Genomic DNA, 17940 nt, shown 5'->3' on the forward strand with positions numbered 1-17940 from the left:
ACCTTAAGCCACATCAACCAATCCCATTTGCTTCACTATAGTCAGATCAGAGAAATATATACTCTGTTACAAAATTACTGAAATGTGTTCTTTGCTTTAGAAAATATGTCTAATATTATATTTCTGCATACAACCAAAAGAAAAAAAATGTTTTTGATGTTATTTGTTCATTAAAGGACAAGTATTGGGAGAGTAGAATGTACTCTTCCCAATACTTAGAGCCGACGTGGGACACTGAAGCTGTCACACACTGGCTCTATAGATCGAGAGCTGAGTGATCGCTCAGCTCATGGTCTTCTCTCAGCAGACATCGATGACTGTCAGTCACTGCTCCCCGCAGGCATTCCCCCTCCCCTCTGTGTTCCTACAGCGCTCATTGGAGGGACAGACAGGGCAGGGGACGGGCACAACTTGCTCTGGCTCTAGACAGGTAGAGCTATCTGTCAATCAGGCAGCGGGGTGGATGCCAACAATATTGGGATCTTACCCGGCTGCAGTGTGGCTCTGTAAATAGCAGGCAGTAAACCACTAGATGCTGACTTTGGGTCACAGGAGTATATTAGTAAATGTACTCCTGTGACCCAAAAGAGGACTAAACCAAAAAAAAAGGTTCTCTTTTAACTGTCCTTGCAAAAAACCTCACATTACAGAACTGTTTGTAGATTTAATTATTCCAATATAAGACATGTTAATTGCTACTGTCCCCATAGACATCCCACAAACCAAACCTTGCTATAGCATGCACCAGCATAGAAGGGATACTGTACCTACACTGTTCTTGGCTCTGACGTTCACCCCTCTCAAGATTAGCTGCTTCATCTTCTCGATGTTGTTGGTTTTTGCAGCCATGTGAAAATCTTGCTCGGTGCGAAGCACTAAAACAAATTGAGGGTTAGGAATTCATAAAACAAACTAATACTGAACATATGGTAACAAGTATTTTCTACTACTTAAAAAAATACTTTAAGTAGAAATTAAGCTATAATGTTTTTGGTTGTTTTGAACAGAGTAAGGAAAGGTTATACCATTTGCCATCTGTGTCGCATTGGGGAGATCTCCCTTCACTTCCTGTCCAATAGCCACAACAAGAAGTGAGAGGAAATCCCTTCAATATGAGGGAAATCCCTGGTGGTCAGCAGGGTCACCAGAACTAGTGTCCTCATTGTGCCATCTATTCCTGTTCTGATGACAACTCAAAATTTGGGATTTTCTTTAACTTTCAGTGATAACAGTCCCAGGACAGACAAAGAGAGTGAATTCCCTTAACAGTCTTAAGCTGTTAATAAAAGTCTTAAGCTGGCCATACACCTTACAATTATCTGCAGAGTTTCTATGGTCAGATGGAAAAGGTGCAACAGATTCCTCCATCTACGCTAAACTGTGTGGATGGAGTAATCTCCACCTGGGCCAATCTGTTGCACTTTTTTCATCTGACCACAGAAAATCTGCAGATAATTGTAAGGTGTATGGGCACCTTTACAGGTGTTCTGGGCTTCAGCTGGAAGTTTAATGAACATTTTGCTGGCAAACTTAGCTATTCCAACCCTACTGATAGAAGAAGTTTTAAGGGCACAACCCAAACTCCCCAAACTTGAAAAAGGTCTGTTTGTGACTTGGTATCCTAGTCTGAACATCCACAGTTGTCCAACCTCCCTTGCTGCTAATACACAGAACATGCTTCAGCTACGAATGCTACAGTATATGCACTGCATACATTTTGCTTTTCTACAGTACAATGCATTGTGACTGGAATCCTAAGGGCTGATACTTTGCAGTGACCGTAGTTAAAGCATGTCCTATTTAAGGATACTGAAACCTTTGGTTTCACTAAACTGCAGAAAAGCTATGGGTTTCATGTCTTCAGTCTGAAGCATTTTAACAGTTTCCATGGTACTTGAGCCAGTTAAATACACCTTGATCATTTTAACCATTCGCTGACCGGAGCAATTTGTTACAGTTGCACACACATGATAAAATCTGATTTTTTGGCTAGAAAACAGCTTGAAACCTCCAAACAATTATATATTTCCTGAAATGAGGCTCTGTAGAATAAAAAGATGCTAGTTGCAATTTTTTATGTCGCACGGTATTTGCGCAAATGTTTATCAAACCAGTTCTTTTAGGATAAAATACACTAAAATAAAAATTTAGTGCACAGAAACAAAATATAAGAACAATTTTGTTGGTAAAATATAAAAGATGGGGTCACACGGGGTAAATAGATACCAAACATGTTAACCCTTAAAATTGTGTGCGCCCGTGAAACCGCTAAAAAACTACAATAACCACAATTTTACATAGGGGGCGCTTTAAACTTTTACTGCTCATCAGTTTAGTGTTACCAGTGATTGATGGCCCTAATATTATTGCTCTCACTCCAACATTTGCGGCGATATGTAACATGCGTGGCACAATTTTCATTTTTGCATGTAGGCACATCCAACGAGTGTTTGCTAAAAAGCCCCCTATGTAATACCAAATAGGATGTAACAGTTCCTTTTTATGGAGACATCAGGGGTCTTTCACACCCCTTATTTCACCTAGGGGTCCCAAAGAAGCTGAGGAAGCAGAGATCTGCTTTACCAGCTTCTTCTCCTGGCTCTAGGAGCTGAAGAATGTGCCCAGTGACACCGGAAGTGATGTAATACACATCACTTCCAGGTCCAGTAATCGGAGGAGAGATCAGCGGCTAGAAGCCTGCTGATCTCCCTCCGATCCATCAGAGGAGACCTGCCGTGCTGGTCCCGGGCCCGCAAGAGGGACAGAGGAGCCTGGGAAAGCCGACAGCGGAAGAGGGGACACACACAGAGGGGATGCCGGATCACTTGCATAGAAACAGAAATCGTCTGCTGTTTACAACTGTACTAAGAACACGGCTGCAGCAGCATCCGTGTTAGGCGGGTGACGTGAATTTACGTGAGCCCGCGTGAGGTGGTTAAATGTTTCAGCAAACACTATATTACATTCACACAAAAATATATACAACTTAAAGGGTGAGTCCACCCAAAAGGAATACTTGTTAATAGTTTTTGGTACAGCTTGATTAGTTGTGTTATGAGTTCCTGGATTCTTACGTGCCCTAGAGATAGGCTAACAGCAATATCATCCTGCCATATTCCCACCTTTGCTCCTATCCACCTGGGAAATTTGGGTGTTTCAGTCCACCTTTGTGTGTTTTCCTGCAATCTTCAGGCCTTGTTCAAACCGAAAGCGTGTGCGTTCCAGAGCGGTAGCTGCTGCAACGCACCGCAATCGCTGAGAAACTTCCCTTTGCGTTTTGGGGCGGGAGGGGGCGTGGCGGTGCATTGTATTTAATGGCACCGCTTGCACGCCCCCCGCCCCGCAGTGCGATCAGCCTCCCGCCCCAAAACGCTCTGGAACGCACATGCTTTCGGTGTGAATAAGCCCTCAAGTGACAATAAACTCAGGAGTTAAATCTTAAATATGCATTCAAGTACCTTAACTATTACCAAAAATGTATCTTATTTGTGTATCACTCGGCTGTAGAGCCTCAAATCCTCTCTCAATTGGTGCTGACACTGTCCTTCCTTTGGGAGGGTGGTTACTTTTGTTCCCCATGGTCCCTGTGTGTGTTGTAAAGTAGCCACTGCTCCAAGCTCATTCCTGTGATTCACTCCCGTACGAAAATCTGAAAAATCTCGGGCAGCCCCAAACGATCTTGGGGCGGGCACGTGCACAGTTCAGATGTTCGGCCGAGAGACAAGGAGAGACACAAGGTAAGTCTATGGACAGCGTGCACCCGCATGCAGACACTGTGGGACAGGAAGTGCCAGCAAGCATAGGGGAGTCAGCACTGGATCGGAGACCCGCCGCACCGCTGGAGGGACATCTGAAAACAACTGGAAAGAAGAAGATGATCGGATCAAGAGACATCATTTAAGGTAAGTCTCTACACTAACATTGGGGGGAGGGAAAAAAATACTTTAATGTCACTTTAAGGTACTTTAATGCATTTTTAAGAATTAACTCCTGAGTTTAGAATCACTTTAATATAAAACCTATTAGATACCCAACAGGAGTAGTGGGACCTCGTCATAATGGTCACAACAAGAACTCAAGTGCAGAGATCTCAACAGCAGAGTTTCTGAGAGACTTCTGTTAGGAGTTTTACGGGCCTATTTATACCATTGAGCAATTTGTATTGGGGTGCAGAATGAACTGTAACGCGATGGTATGGATGGGCCCTTACTGCACAGCATCTACCAAAAACTAAAAAACTAAATCTGCTTGGACTGATCCATTGGTGTACTTTCAACAGATGCTTCAAAGGGTTAATTCATCTTTATACTATATACAGTCTCTAAATGCAATTTCATAACCCTAAACTAATCAGATTTTACAATAAGCCCGCTTTGTAAATGGACATGCCCCCAAATATGCAGAATAGCCACCATAATGAAGGCACTGCGGTCACATGACTGCCAATAAAAAAACTTCCAAAAGAATCTGCGCATGTACTGTAAATTTTAATAAATGCATTTGGAGTACAGAATTGATGTTTCCTTTTTTCTATGTGCTTTGGGAGTGCTGCAATCACATATACTATAAATCTAAAATGTATCTGTATAGCACCACAAAAAGGCTTGGCTGGGTACTGGACCACTCTACACTATGGTTGCAAGTCAGTGAGCCTGAGAGAATAAAACCACAGCATCAGCCTGGCATTCATTAATAGCAGCCTATTCCTTTCTCCCAATACATAAGTGCAGGGGTGAAGCCACAAACTGCAGAAGGAGCATTTGCATCAGGAGCCCCTCAGCAGCAATCTCTGCGCCTACGGCAAAGCATGGTATATACTTCTGTATAAGTTTTACTTTTTACTAAACTGTAGCGTGGCCCTCTGGAGGAGTTGGGAACACAGGTGGAGCCTCGAAATGCTTTGCAAGATACCAACAATGCCTTAGAGCATCTCTTCCATTCATGCGTTGAATCGAACTACAACTAGGCAGGAAATGAAATTAGCCCTGACATGCTGCCTTTGTGTGCGAGGACTCCAGGGCGTAGAGGAAAAAATGAGAACACTGTAGCCAGCAACCACTTGATCCAGATTTTCAATAGGCACATCCGTCTGACACAGCAGCAGATCCTGGTTCACAATGTCACAGGGAAAGAATTCTGTTATGTCAAATAACCATGGAGAATATACCGTCATCTCAGCTAGTCGAGTTCTATACATGCTGCATTACCTCTTCTCATAAACCACAAATTAGACAAGCCTGAGGGCAAGGATGGATTTACAGAAGAGGGGATACAACTTAACCTGGTAGTACTTGAAGGAGAACTATGAGGTGAGTGAAAACCACTCAGCCTCATAGTTCGAGCCGACGCGTGACAATGAAACTGTCACACGTCGGCTCAATAGATCGGGAAGTGAGCGAACACATACCGTCGCTCGCTCACTTCTCGATTCTGTCCCTGCAGAGAGCCGTGACTGTCACTCACGGCTCCATGCAGGGATTCCCCCCCTCCCCTGTCCGATCCTCCAGCGCTGACTGGCGGAACGGACGGGGGAGGGGGCGGGGACAGCTGGCTCTGCCTCTAGATAGGCAGAGCCAGCTGTCAATCACGCAGCTGGGTGGATCTCGACAGTAATGTCGGGATCCGTCCCGGCTGCGGCGGTCTCAGTATACCGCAAGCTATACTGAGCTTTGGGTCACGGGAGGACTCTAGTTTGTGTCCTCCTGTGACCCTTAGGAGAACTATGGGGAAAAGCACTGACCCCATAGTTCTCCTTTTAAGCCTAGTGTATTTAATCAAACATATTTCTGTATTGCAATGGAGCACACTGGCATAGTGGTTAGCACTTCTGCCTTGCAGCACTGGGGATCCCCAGTTCAGTTCCTGGTCAGGACACTATCTGCAAGGAGTTTGCAAGTTCTCCCTGTGGTTGCACGAGGTTCCTCCAGATACTCTGGTTTCTTCCCACACACCAAAGACATGCTGGTAGGTTGATTGGCTCCTGCCGAAATCGGGTCTGTGTGTGTGTGCAATAGGGACCTTAGATTGTAACCTCATTGAGGAGAAGGACTCATGAGAATGCTCAGTATGTAAAGCGCTGTGTAAGTTGTCAGCGCTATAGAAATACCTGCCATTACTAAATAATAAGGATTGTTTTCAGCAAAGTCTGGAAAAGCTTACTTTTTCATGATTTTTCAACTGCATCCCTGTACTTCCTCTGCGCCATTTCCCCAAAGTTCTGGTCTGGGAGAGCACTCTCACAGCATCATCAGGAGCCAGCGGATTCACCCATGTGAATCAGCTGGCTCCATTTCACAACATGTCCCAGCATTCATTGTGCAGTAGATGGGAGCCTCCTCATAAAAAAAAATATAGTGACCGACGTGAGACGCTGCCTGTGCATGTCAGGAGGAACAGGTACGTGCATGCACAAATCGCTTCGGTGGGGCTCCATTGGAGCCTTCTAGCTACAGGATCCACCCACAAACAGGAAGGCAGAGGCAGTAATTTTTGGACAAGCCAAACAAGGACGACAGACATGCTTTAAGAGAAGGGGACTAAGCATCTACTGCAGGTGTGGATACATTATTATGGAATCCAGGATCCAGTCTGTCTAATCCTGGAGCCAGTAAGATTGTTTGGGAGCTAGTTCCATTGACATCAGCTAGAGAAAACCCTCAAAAGTTGGGTGCCAACTGTCATTTTTTAAAAGACACTATACTCAGGAGTTAAGTCTTAAAAATGCATTTCGGTACCCTAACTATTAATAAAAATTATAGCTTATTAGTGTATTACTCAGCTGTAGATCCTCAAATCATCTCTGAACAAAAGTATCCACCCCCCAGGAGGAAGAACTTGATAATAGTTGAGGTGCCTGAATGCATTTTTAAGATTTAACTTCTGAATTTAATGTCACTTTAGTGTCAGTCCCATGATGAACTCCAATCTCAAATTTAGTTTACTAATCTGTATTGAGATTGTAGTCCATCACAGGAGTGAGCATGGAGAGGTGGCTAATTTACAACACACACAGGGACCATGGGGAACAAAATTAGCCCAACTCCAGAAGGAAGGACAGTGTTAGCACCAATTCAGAGATGATTGGAGGATCTACAGCCAAGTGATACACAAATAAGATACATTTTTGTTCATGTTGGGAGCCAATCCATGCTCCCTTATCACTTGGTGACGAGGGAGCATGGAGCTGGCTTCCCGGCCAATCAGGAAGTTATACCCCAGAATCCAACAGTTGCTGAAACAACTGGTAGATGGCGCCACAGTATACAATCTGAATGCATCTTTTCGCAGCCTCACAGGCAAATGACGAAGGGGGTCCTATGAGGCTCCAAGATGTTGCATTCACATGTCATGCTAAAGGAATATGAATAAAGATGATATTGTGAAGCAGAACATTACTTCTAGATAGTTCACAAATATTAACACGCTACAGCCTAATGTAACAAATCACATCACATGGCCAGTGGTGTATTTTGGTTTTGTGCTGTCCTAGGCAAGACTAAACCTGAGCACCCATCATTCTGTGCTAGTCTCTAGTTTTGCAGCTGCAACACCGATCTTCTGCCTTAATATGCTGGGCCCTCTAATTCTGCAGTTACCCATCTTCTGCCTTGGCCGCTGGGCTCTGTAGCTTGCCCCGCTCCAGAGACATTACCCTGCACAGAGCTTATAGGCTGCACTTCCCCGGACTCGCCACCACGGAGGTGCCGATGAGCATGATGACCATCTGGATCTCAGCCCTGGGGTCCTGCGGAAGCTCCTCCGCTGCCTGAAGTCAGAGATTTGGGTGCAGGTTTCCCAGGGAGGTCCGGCGCACGAACTGCCAATGCATCCGAACGAAAGTCACACACACCAATACATTGCACAGCATGTTGACATAAAAGAGGAAGGAGCTGCAGCCGGCATAGATGTAGGAGTAGGCGGCATAGGTGGGCACGTTGGTCCCCCAGTCAAAAAAGCACCAGGTCCAGGAGTACTGGCAGTAATTTATGAATAATTTATAATATCATTTATTTTTTTTCTCTTATCTAACTGGTTTAGGGGCAGCATTTTTTGGCGCCCCCCCTGGAAAGTGCCGCCCTAGTTTGCCTTGCAGTAGATACACCCCTGCACATGGCAACACGGCGAGGTGATGTGTTTTTATAGTTCTTTCCAATAAGAAAATGTAGGATCTCATTAGCATTCACTACTCCTAGCAGATCATGATGCAGAGAGATCAATGTTTAATACAAACTCAGAAAACCACAGTTAAGGCAAGAATCCAATCCCCTTTGTACGGTAATGACGTCAGGCTGACTGACGCACGTTGACTGAAGTATTAAAAGTCACATGGAAGGCACAGTCAATAATCAACTCCAGGCAAACAGCTAATACACAGATAAATTATATATGACAACTGTATTACCTGCCAGAGGATTTCTATTTCTATCCATTCAGTTCTGCGATTTACACAGTTCTGTCACACAGCCCTGCCTGGTAGGGATAGGATTTTTCTCTGGACATTGAAGGAGAAGCAACTGACTGATGAGCTTATCTCTCTGTCGCTCTGCTCTCTCCTCCTTTTAGCACAGGGGTGGGCAATTAATTTTCTCAAGGGGCTACATGAGAAACTGGGATTGTTGTGGAGGGTCGAACCGATTAATGCACCTACTGTGCGTTGCAGTGCAGCAAGTGTGTTGCATAGTCGCAATGCGATTGTTCACTCCGCAATGCATGGTACCACAATACCGTGCGTTGTGCTGGGGTTGAAAAAAGTAGTGCATGCAACACAATGCACCTGCCACACTGCAACGCACAATAAGTGTGGTACCAGTGCATGGCATAAGTGTGAACGGGCCCCGAATGAAGCCTTATTGTCCCCACATAGTATGTGGCACATACCTGATTTTTTTTCTTGACAGGTGGAGATGTGAGGAGAGGAGAGGTGGAGCTGCAGGTGAGGACGGACACTACCAGGAGCTTCAGTAAAGGATGGACACCCCAGCATTATGGACATCCCCGTCCTAGCAACCAGTGACTGCAGAGAAGAACCCCTGACATCATTGGTTGCAAGGATGCCAGCAGTCCCAGCAACCAATGACTGAAAAGGAACACAGTTCGGACACGGATTGATCTCTGACCTGTGCTGGGCTATGGCTTGCAGTGGATGCATTGGCCTTGGAGGCCAGCACATCCACTGTCAGCCAGCCATAACCAAGCACAGGTCGATGATTGGTCATTGTCCAGACTGCAGGCTGGACGGGGACAGACAAAGGGCCGGATACAGCCCGCTGGCCATAAAATGCCCACGTCTGTAATAGCATGTCTTTTATTAGCACATGTGATACCATGTCACACTCAGGTACTTCAGACATCCCAACCATATTTCAGGGAGGTTCCCGTCTCATTTCAGGGAGGTGATGGGTACTTACACAACATACAAGTGATGCATTCATTTGTGTATTTTATATCTGCCTGGTGATCAACTTTAAGTTGTGTGTATGAGTCTGTATAATAGCCAAATGTTCACCTTTCACTTTAAATGGCCGCATACAAGCCTAGGTATGGAGTGTGTGGTAAAAGAAAGATCTGCTATCAGTGTAATCAATACATATTACATATGTTTGTACTGATGCACATACATACAAATTCACTGGGAAACCTCATTAACCCCTTCGTGACGGGAGATGTACAGTGTATGTCCCGACACTTTGTGCCTATATGACTGGCCACGTACACGAGTTATATCAGGCTTTGTAATGCTGGTAACAGCTGATTCTCAGCAGTTACCAGTCATTAATGAATGCCTCAGTATTGAGGCGTTCATTAATGAAATAATTAAGCTTTTCGTAAAAGCTTCTTCCTTTCATTAATGAAAGAATGAAGCCGTTACATGCAAATACAGGACCGCAATTTGCGATCCTGTATTTGACAGCTGAAAATAGCAGAGAGGTAGCAGTGACTCATCTCTCTGCTATTTGTTTTGATAGCTCGAGAGCCCGATGTTTAGATACATTTCACTCAAAAGATACAATGTATATCTTTTGAGTGAAATGTATCAGTTCTGATCGTCTAGGCACGATCAAAGAGCTTTTAGGGAGATCTGAATCTGACTAAAGTCAGGATCAGTCTCTAAGGTTATTATTAGCTGTTCCTAAGTTTGGAGCAGCCTAAAAACCAAAAATTTTAAAAAAAGTTAATTTATCAAGCAGTCATAGTGGCTGCTTGATATAAACTGACATGAAAAAAAGTTTTTTTTTAATTTTTTATTTTTTTTTACAAAGTGTAAAGTCATTACACGGCGCCGTGCTTCATGATTGGCCGGCTAGACGGCTCCGGCTGGGCACCGGACGAAGACCGCGTTCTCGCTGGAGAGGCCCCGGGGGATGACAGGCTACACATACTAAGGTAAGAGGGGACTTTTTTGTTGTTCGGGAAGACGGGTGGCGACTCTTTACACGCTTCCCGGCTAATCAGGAAGCCACGTGGCGAGTCATTACACGCCACCTGGCTTCCTGAATGGGACTTCCGTTACTCGGTAATTGGTATCGGAGAGTACCGAAAAAAAATTATCGGTACTCCTACTCGGTACCAAAATACCGGTATCAGTGCATCCCTGCAATATATAATATGTGTGGGTACATTTAGTAAGAAAGTATATTACTGCTGTGGAAGAATCACACAGCAAAAATGTAAAAAGTGTGTCAGTCATTTATGAACAGAAACTGAAAACTAGCTCAGTCATGAAGGGGTTAAAGTAACCAGCTGTCACAAACTGCCTCCTGTGCTAATGGGATCTGTTCCTTTTACACCACCAACATCTTCTTCCTGGTGCCAGGTGCCTGCCCACTGATGGCATGGATAACCAAGGTGATTGCCAAAGCAAAGCCACTTAGACTTGCGGTACAAACTCTGAGTCTGGGCAGCTCCAAGTGAATGGTGTGCTGGCATTAAGCTAACCATACATGGCTTGAATTTCAGCTGAGCCCTGTGAACTGGCCAAAATTCAAGCCGTGGGTGGCCCTGTTGACACAACACGACAAAACAAACTTCAATTGAAAAATCAAAGTAGATGGACAGGAAAAAGTGGACCCAACAGTGCCTGCAGCCAATTGACTAGAGTCAGATGCAAGTCTGGTCCATTCCCAGGTATGGTGTAGTAATGTTTTCCCTCTCAATGTCTCTAAAGAAGAAGGTAACATGTTTTGAACTGTGCTGCTATAGGAGGATCTTGCAAGTCAGCTGGATGGACATGGAGTGAAAAGGTGCTACAAAGAGTCAGTGAAGCAAAACCAGGTCTGTTGGAACGGAAATGCCAATCTTGTTGGTAAGAAACTCAGCTGGAGAGGAGCTGTGATAGATTGTGAAGGTGATGTAACTGTCAATGTAAAGAAACGGAAAATGGAGAAGAAGAACATGGTGGATGGGTGACATCTATAAAATGACAGGCAGCAGTTTTGGATGGAGTGTAGAGGGATTAGAACATGTTGTTTTTATTGCTAGAAAATAGTAAATCCCTCTACACTCCTCACATTGCTCCCGACCCTAGTACTTGTAGTGGTGCTCGCAGTGACAATCACGGATGGCACCGTGCAACAAACAGTGGAAAGCAGAAATCACTAACACTCAGGAAATATCTTTGATGTCAATTTAATCGGACCAATCGTTAAAGGAGAACTATGGGGTCAGGGCTTTTCCCAATAGTTCTCCTTAGGGTAACGGGAGGACACAAACTAGCGTCCTCGCGTCACCCTAAGCTCAGTATACAGCTCGCGGTATACTGAGACGCCGCAGCCGGAGCGGATCCCGACATCGACGTCGAGATCCGCCCAGCTGCGTGAGTGACAGCTGGCTCTGCCTATTTAGAGGCAGAGCCAGCTGTACCCGCCCCCTCCCTCGTCCGTTCCGCCAGTCAGTGCTGGTGGATCGGAGCAGGGAGGGGGGAATCCATCCCCTCCCCTGTCACGGCAGAGAGCCGTGACAGGATCGAGAAGTGAGCGAACACCGGTATATGTTCGCTCACCTCCAGATCTACTGAGCCGACCTGTGACAGTCTCATTGTCACAGGTCGGCTAGAACTATGAGGTGAGTGAAAAGCACTTACCTCATAGTTCTCCTTTAATTGTTACATTGTCGCTCTGATGAAGGGATCCTGTGCGGTCCCGAAACGTCGCTATTTTGTACACGACAATTGACGATTGGTCTGATTAAATGGACATCAAATATATTTACTGAGTGCTGGTGATTTCTGATTTCCAATGTTTTTATTTCTGACTATGTCCACTTTAGGAGATTCACCCCCTCTATTCATCCTGGTGACGTTAGCACTGAAAGTGAATACAAATTTAGAGTTGTTATCAAAAGAGGAATAAATGGCAAATCTTCCTATGGGGACACTAGTTCTGGTGACCCTGCAGACCATCAGGGATTTAAAGTGACATTAAAGCCTATCCCCCCCCCCAATCCTGCAGTTGGGACTTACATTGAGTGATGCCTCTTGATCTGATCATCTTCTTTTTTCCAGTAGTATCTAGCAGTCCATCCAGCGCTGATTGCTGTGTCTTCTGTGTCCCAAGGAGTCTGTGCAGCTGCCGGCTGACTGCATTGACTTACCCTGTGTCTCTCCTCTTCTCCCGGCCAAAGATCTGCACTGCGCATGCGCCCACTCCATGATCCTTCGCGGCCAACCGAGAATCTTCAGCTCTTCAGAAGAGAGCGCGCAGAAAAGACGCAGGTAAGTTTAAACCGTTTTTGGTCATTTTTTTATTTTGTTTTAAAGTTATTGCATATATCTAATGCTTGATAACATTAGATATATGCAAAAAAACGGAAGGTTTAAATGCCTTTGAACTCTTTTTGATATTGGCTATTGGACAGAAAGTGAAGGCAAATCTCCCCAATGGGACACAGATAGCAAAAAAAACTTGACAAGGGTTATAACCTCGGGTTAAAGAGTTATTAAACCCTCACTTTTTTGCATATATCTACTGCTGGCAAGCAGTAGATATATGCAAAACCTTTTTTTTTTTAAAACAAAAAACCTATTGAAACAGGTTTAAACTTACCCGTGTCTTCACCTGAAGAGTCTCGGGCGGCCACAAAAGATCTTGAGGCGGGCGCATGCGCAGTTCAGATGTTCAGCAGGGAGACGTGGAAAGAAACAAGGTAAGTCTATGGAGCAGCGTGCACACGCACAGACACCGTGGGACATCAGAGAAGAGGAGGACAGAGGAATCAGCGCTGGATCGGAGACCCACACCAGCGCTGGAGGGACAGCTGAAAAGGACAGTAAAGAAGATGATCGAATAGAGAGGCATGATTTAAGGTAAGTCCCTACAGCATGATTGGGAAGGGGAAAACAAATATCCTTTAATGTCACTTTAAGTGCTCGTTTTTGTATAGGTGCTAAAAAACATTTTTTACTCACCAGACCAGCTGAGCCGGCTTGCAATTAGTGTAGACCGCTGTCTTAAGCTGGCCATACACTTTACAACCACCGCACGACTTTCGTCTTGCGATGGTTGTAAGGTAATTAAAAGCTTGTACGATCTGCCCATCTTGGACAGGCAGATCGTACTCGCGATCATCGCAAGCCCGCCCCCCTGAGGGGAGGGCTTCCGATGACTGCAATGCTGAGCGGACAGTGTGCACTTGTGCACACCGGCCCGTGTGGCATTTGTCTTACGAGCACGCCACAAACCTGCCGAAAATCGTGCGATTTTCGGCTGGTTTTCCAACGTAAAACAAAAGAGGTGCGACCGTACAGTAGAAACAGTCGCCCGCCTTCCATACACCTGCCGATTATCGTACGATTGCGGGATTTCCCACGATTATCGCATGATAATCGGCAGGTGTATGGCCACCTTTAAGCGTTTCTCCCCCTCTGCTGCAGCGGCCTAATGATCCTGGTGTCATCACACTCTATACACTGTGCATAGACTGTGTATAGACAAAAGGACGCCTAGGAGCATTCCATCTGTGCAGCGGAGGAGTAGATGCGCTTCAGTGATCACAGAAGCAGAGAGCCGGCCTCCATGGTCTGCTGAGTATAGCTTTTTTTTTAGCACCTAGACAAAAACGAGCACGTAACCCTTGCAATGCACGGGTAGCCCCCACTGCAAGGGGTTAATAAAGTTTTTAACTGGAGTTCTTCTTTAAGATCGTCGCTTGTGGTTATTGGACTGTTTTTGGCCACCCATTGCAGCTAACCACCACTGTTCTAAATCAGGACTGGACATATCCCTGGAGCCACGTCACCAATGCTCCTTAAAATTATAGTTGGCACCTATTGGGGTTTTCTCTAGTTGCTGTCAATGGAGCTGGCTTCTAAAGAAAAAATCCTGCTGGCTCCTGGATTGAACAGACTGGCTCATGACTTCCATATGAATTGTCCACGCCTGATCTAAAGTATATACGTTCACTTTCATTACCAGACGTTTGTCAGTCTAGAAAAAAAGAAATGTTGTTTTGTATACGTGTTTCCAATCTGAAATACATTTATGGTAAACAGTAAACAAAGTTTATATGACAGCAGCCTCTGAATCCTGAACAGGTTTACTCTTATCAGATGTGATGTCACCTATTGTCCCCTTTACAGAGTCTACAAGACAGCTCTGATCACTATGGAGAGGTCTCAGCTACACGCAAACACCACAAATAGAACCGTCCACCACGGAAATGTCAAGGGGACATTTGTGAGTTTTCAGGCAGTGTTAGGAACAAAACACAGCGGCACATAACAACAAAGCAGATTACAGTTTACTGCAAACAGATCTGTTAAAGGTGAAATAGTTCCTGTAAGTCCCTGCACTCTCCATGTAATCACCCCCAGGATTCCTAGACCCGGCTTTCTCAGCCAGGCCTCCTCCAGAGATCACTAGGGGATCCTTGGGCAATGACAAATTTATCTCCTCCATACAATGGCCGCCAATGTAAAGGGGGTGGTTTTCCACTGAGTGTACGAGGACACTTCTACATTGATCACTAGTGCAAGGCTATATAATATAAAGGGGCATTTCTCCACTGACCACCAATGTAAGGGAATGTAAGAGAACGTTGCTCCACTGACCACCGATGTAAGGGAACGTTGCTCCACTGACCACCAATGTAAGGGAATGTAAGAGAACGTTGCTCCACTGACCACCGATGTAAGGGAACGTTGCTCCACTGACCACCAATGTAAGGGAATGTAAGGGAGCATTTCTCCACTGCCCACCAATATAAGGGAACATTTCTCCAATGACCACCAATGTAAGGGAATGTAAGGGAACATTTCTCCACTCACCATTGTGTAAGGCAGCATTTCTCCACTGACCACCAATGTAAAGGAACATTTCTTCACTCACCATTATGTAAGGGAACATTTCTCTACTGACCACCAATGTAAGGCAGCATTTCTCCACTGACCAAGGGAATGTAAGGGAACGTTTCTCCACTGACCACCAATGTAAGGGAACGTTTCTCTACTGACCACCAATGTAAGGGAACATTTCTCCACTCACCATTATGTAAGGGAACATTTCTCCACTAACCACCAATGTAAGGGAATATAAGGGAGAGTTTCTCCACTGACCACCAATGTAAGGGAGCATTTCTCCACTGATCACCAATGTAAGTGGGAATTTCTTCACTGACCACCGATTTAAGGGAACATTTCTTCACTAACCACCAATGTAAGGGAGCATTTCTCCACTGTCCCACAATATAAGGGGCTTTTCTCCACTGACCACCAATGTGAGGGGGCTTTTCTCCACTGACCACCAATGTGAGGGGGCTTTTCTCCACTGACCACCAATGTAAGGGGGCATTTCTTCACTGACCGCTGATGTAAGGGGCACATTTCCCACTGAGAACTAGTGTAAGAGGACAGATTTTACAGTCAGTGTTTCCTTCGGCCAGTTATTGCGATTACTGTAAGGGTTGTCCCGTGATGGACTACAATCTCATGTTTAGTTTACTAATTTGTATTGAGATTGTCGTCCATCACGGAAGCGAGCTTGGAGTGGTGGCTAAATTTACAACACACACAGGGACCATGGGGAACAAAAGTAGCCACCCTCCAGAAGGAAGGACAGTGTCAGGACCAATTCAGAGATGATTTGAGGATCTACAGCCAAGTGATACACAAATATGATACAGTATTGTTAATAGGGTACGTGAATGAATTTGTAAAGATTTAAGTCCCCGTTCACACCGCCGGCGTTTGTAGCTCGTATTTGTCAGCACGGAAAAGCTTTGCACAAGCCTGTAAGTATGCGCCTCTTTTTGGAGAGATCAGCGCAATGTGACCCTTTTTCCTATTCCTAATCATGCTGATCTGCCAAAAAAATAAGCTCATGTACTTTTTCCCGTGACCGGCTTTTTTCTCAGCACGATGCTAAGCTGACACATGAACAGGAACTATAGAAATCAATAGGATTTCTTGTGCAGAGCTTTTCCGTGCTGACAAATACGAGCTACAAACACCCCGGTGTGAACGGGGACTTACTCTTGAGTTTAGTGTTATTTTTAAGGAAAGATTAAGGAAATATGTACCGGCCAATGTTCAGGCTGTACAAGCTAAAGTGTCCCACAAGTCTTAATAAGAAGTTAATGAAATAGACCCCCTCCCCACCTCAATTATACTACACACAACAGCAATGATCAAAAACTGACCCACTCGGGAGCTGTCGCAACTGTAATAGAGAAAGCCATGGGCTCCTTTTGTGTTTGAGGAACCATGTTATTGATGGGCACCTCCTACATAGGATATATCATATTGTACGTAGTTAATATCCACATATACAATACACTGATTATGTACATTGAAAACACTGCTTCTTGTGATGACAAGTCTGCTAGAACTGAATCATACAATACTTTGGCCTGTATCTACTATCATGAAATACAGAAAACAATGACATGCACCAATCCATACTAATCATTAATAGTTCAGTAGTACAGCTGGATTTATGGAATCTGATGTATCATTGGTGGTAATGGGTTACTGCATGGTAGTTCAGCTCTTCTTTAAATGTTACTAAATAAAGCCATTATAAGGAAAGGACATATTGCTAACAAAAACCCAGCATTCAACACAGGAGGCACACCATCAATGTGGAGGAATAGCACAGCATGCATCAAGACTTCAGAATTCTGCTACCTATCCCTATTACCGCTGACACTGAAAACCTCTGCCACCTATGAACCAAGTGACAGCTGCATTGTCCAGTGTATGGATCCAGTACGATCTCTGGTCATTAGACCATGCCTATGATAGAAGCACCATTCCTGCCATAGAGCTGGCTGGAAATTGCCGCTGTCCCCTGGTGGGCTCAGCCCTTCCTGTCATTGTTTGTGTCTCCAGCCCTGTGTGATCAGTGCTATGACTTGTGCTATGCTATGACAGTAATAGGTCAGTAAGTGAAGAAGTGATGGCAGTTTCCCCCCTCCTCCCCTCCATGTACATGCCCCGGGAAGGCACCCAGGTGTGCACCGCTCCCTGCAGACAACTCATTTGTTCTGCTGCTTGGCACGATCCAACAGGCTAGAAATAATGCGATCGTCCATTGAGCATCGTCACTTACAGATCTCATCATCGCACAGCAATGCGCTCTCCATCCTCGCTCAGCTCAGCCTCATCTCGCCGTATTGGCCGTGCCAGCCCTTCCCAGGGCAGTCCGCTCCCTCCGGGGGGTGAGAGTGGAGGCAGTGCGCAGGAGCCTGCAGGAGGAGCGGAGACGAGTGGGGAGGAGAGCTAGGGAGTGGGGAGGAGAGGAGTGGGAAGGAGAGAATAAGGGAGGAGAAGGGAGGGTGCGCCCTGTGCGGTGGGTACGGGAGTCCGCTGTGTGCCCGGTGTCCCAGTGCCTGCACATGTCTGTTCATCTGTGCGGAGGGTGGAATGGAATAGAATTACCATGGTAGTCCTCTGTGTATATGGACTGTAACATTGTATACAGTATATGGCATGTTTGTCATAAAGTAATC

The 17940-nt window shown here is 45.2% G+C and overlaps 1 protein-coding gene across 5 annotated transcripts in view; it reads right to left on the reverse strand.

Annotated features, from left to right (window-relative positions):
• Positions 1 to 17669, reverse strand: part of ANKDD1A (ankyrin repeat and death domain containing 1A) — a 57815-nt gene extending 40146 nt beyond the window's left edge. The window contains exons 1-2 of one of the 5 annotated variants that reach the window (XM_018566768.1): positions 17541 to 17669; positions 772 to 875 (exon numbers count right to left, since the gene is read on the reverse strand). In XM_018566768.1, coding sequence (XP_018422270.1) covers positions 772 to 875; positions 17541 to 17574 — 138 coding nt within the window. In that variant the 5' untranslated portion in view covers positions 17575 to 17669. Of the gene's footprint in view, positions 1 to 767; positions 876 to 17540 lie in introns of those variants that run through there. The other 4 variants (XM_018566769.1, XM_018566771.1, XM_018566772.1 and 1 more) reach the window with 4 other exon arrangements.
• Positions 17670 to 17940: the final 271 nt, after the last annotated feature.

This window comes from Nanorana parkeri, unplaced genomic scaffold (genome assembly GCF_000935625.1).
Source record: "Nanorana parkeri isolate BGI_ZX_2015 unplaced genomic scaffold, ASM93562v1 scaffold973, whole genome shotgun sequence".
Lineage (NCBI taxonomy): Eukaryota > Metazoa > Chordata > Amphibia > Anura > Dicroglossidae > Nanorana > Nanorana parkeri.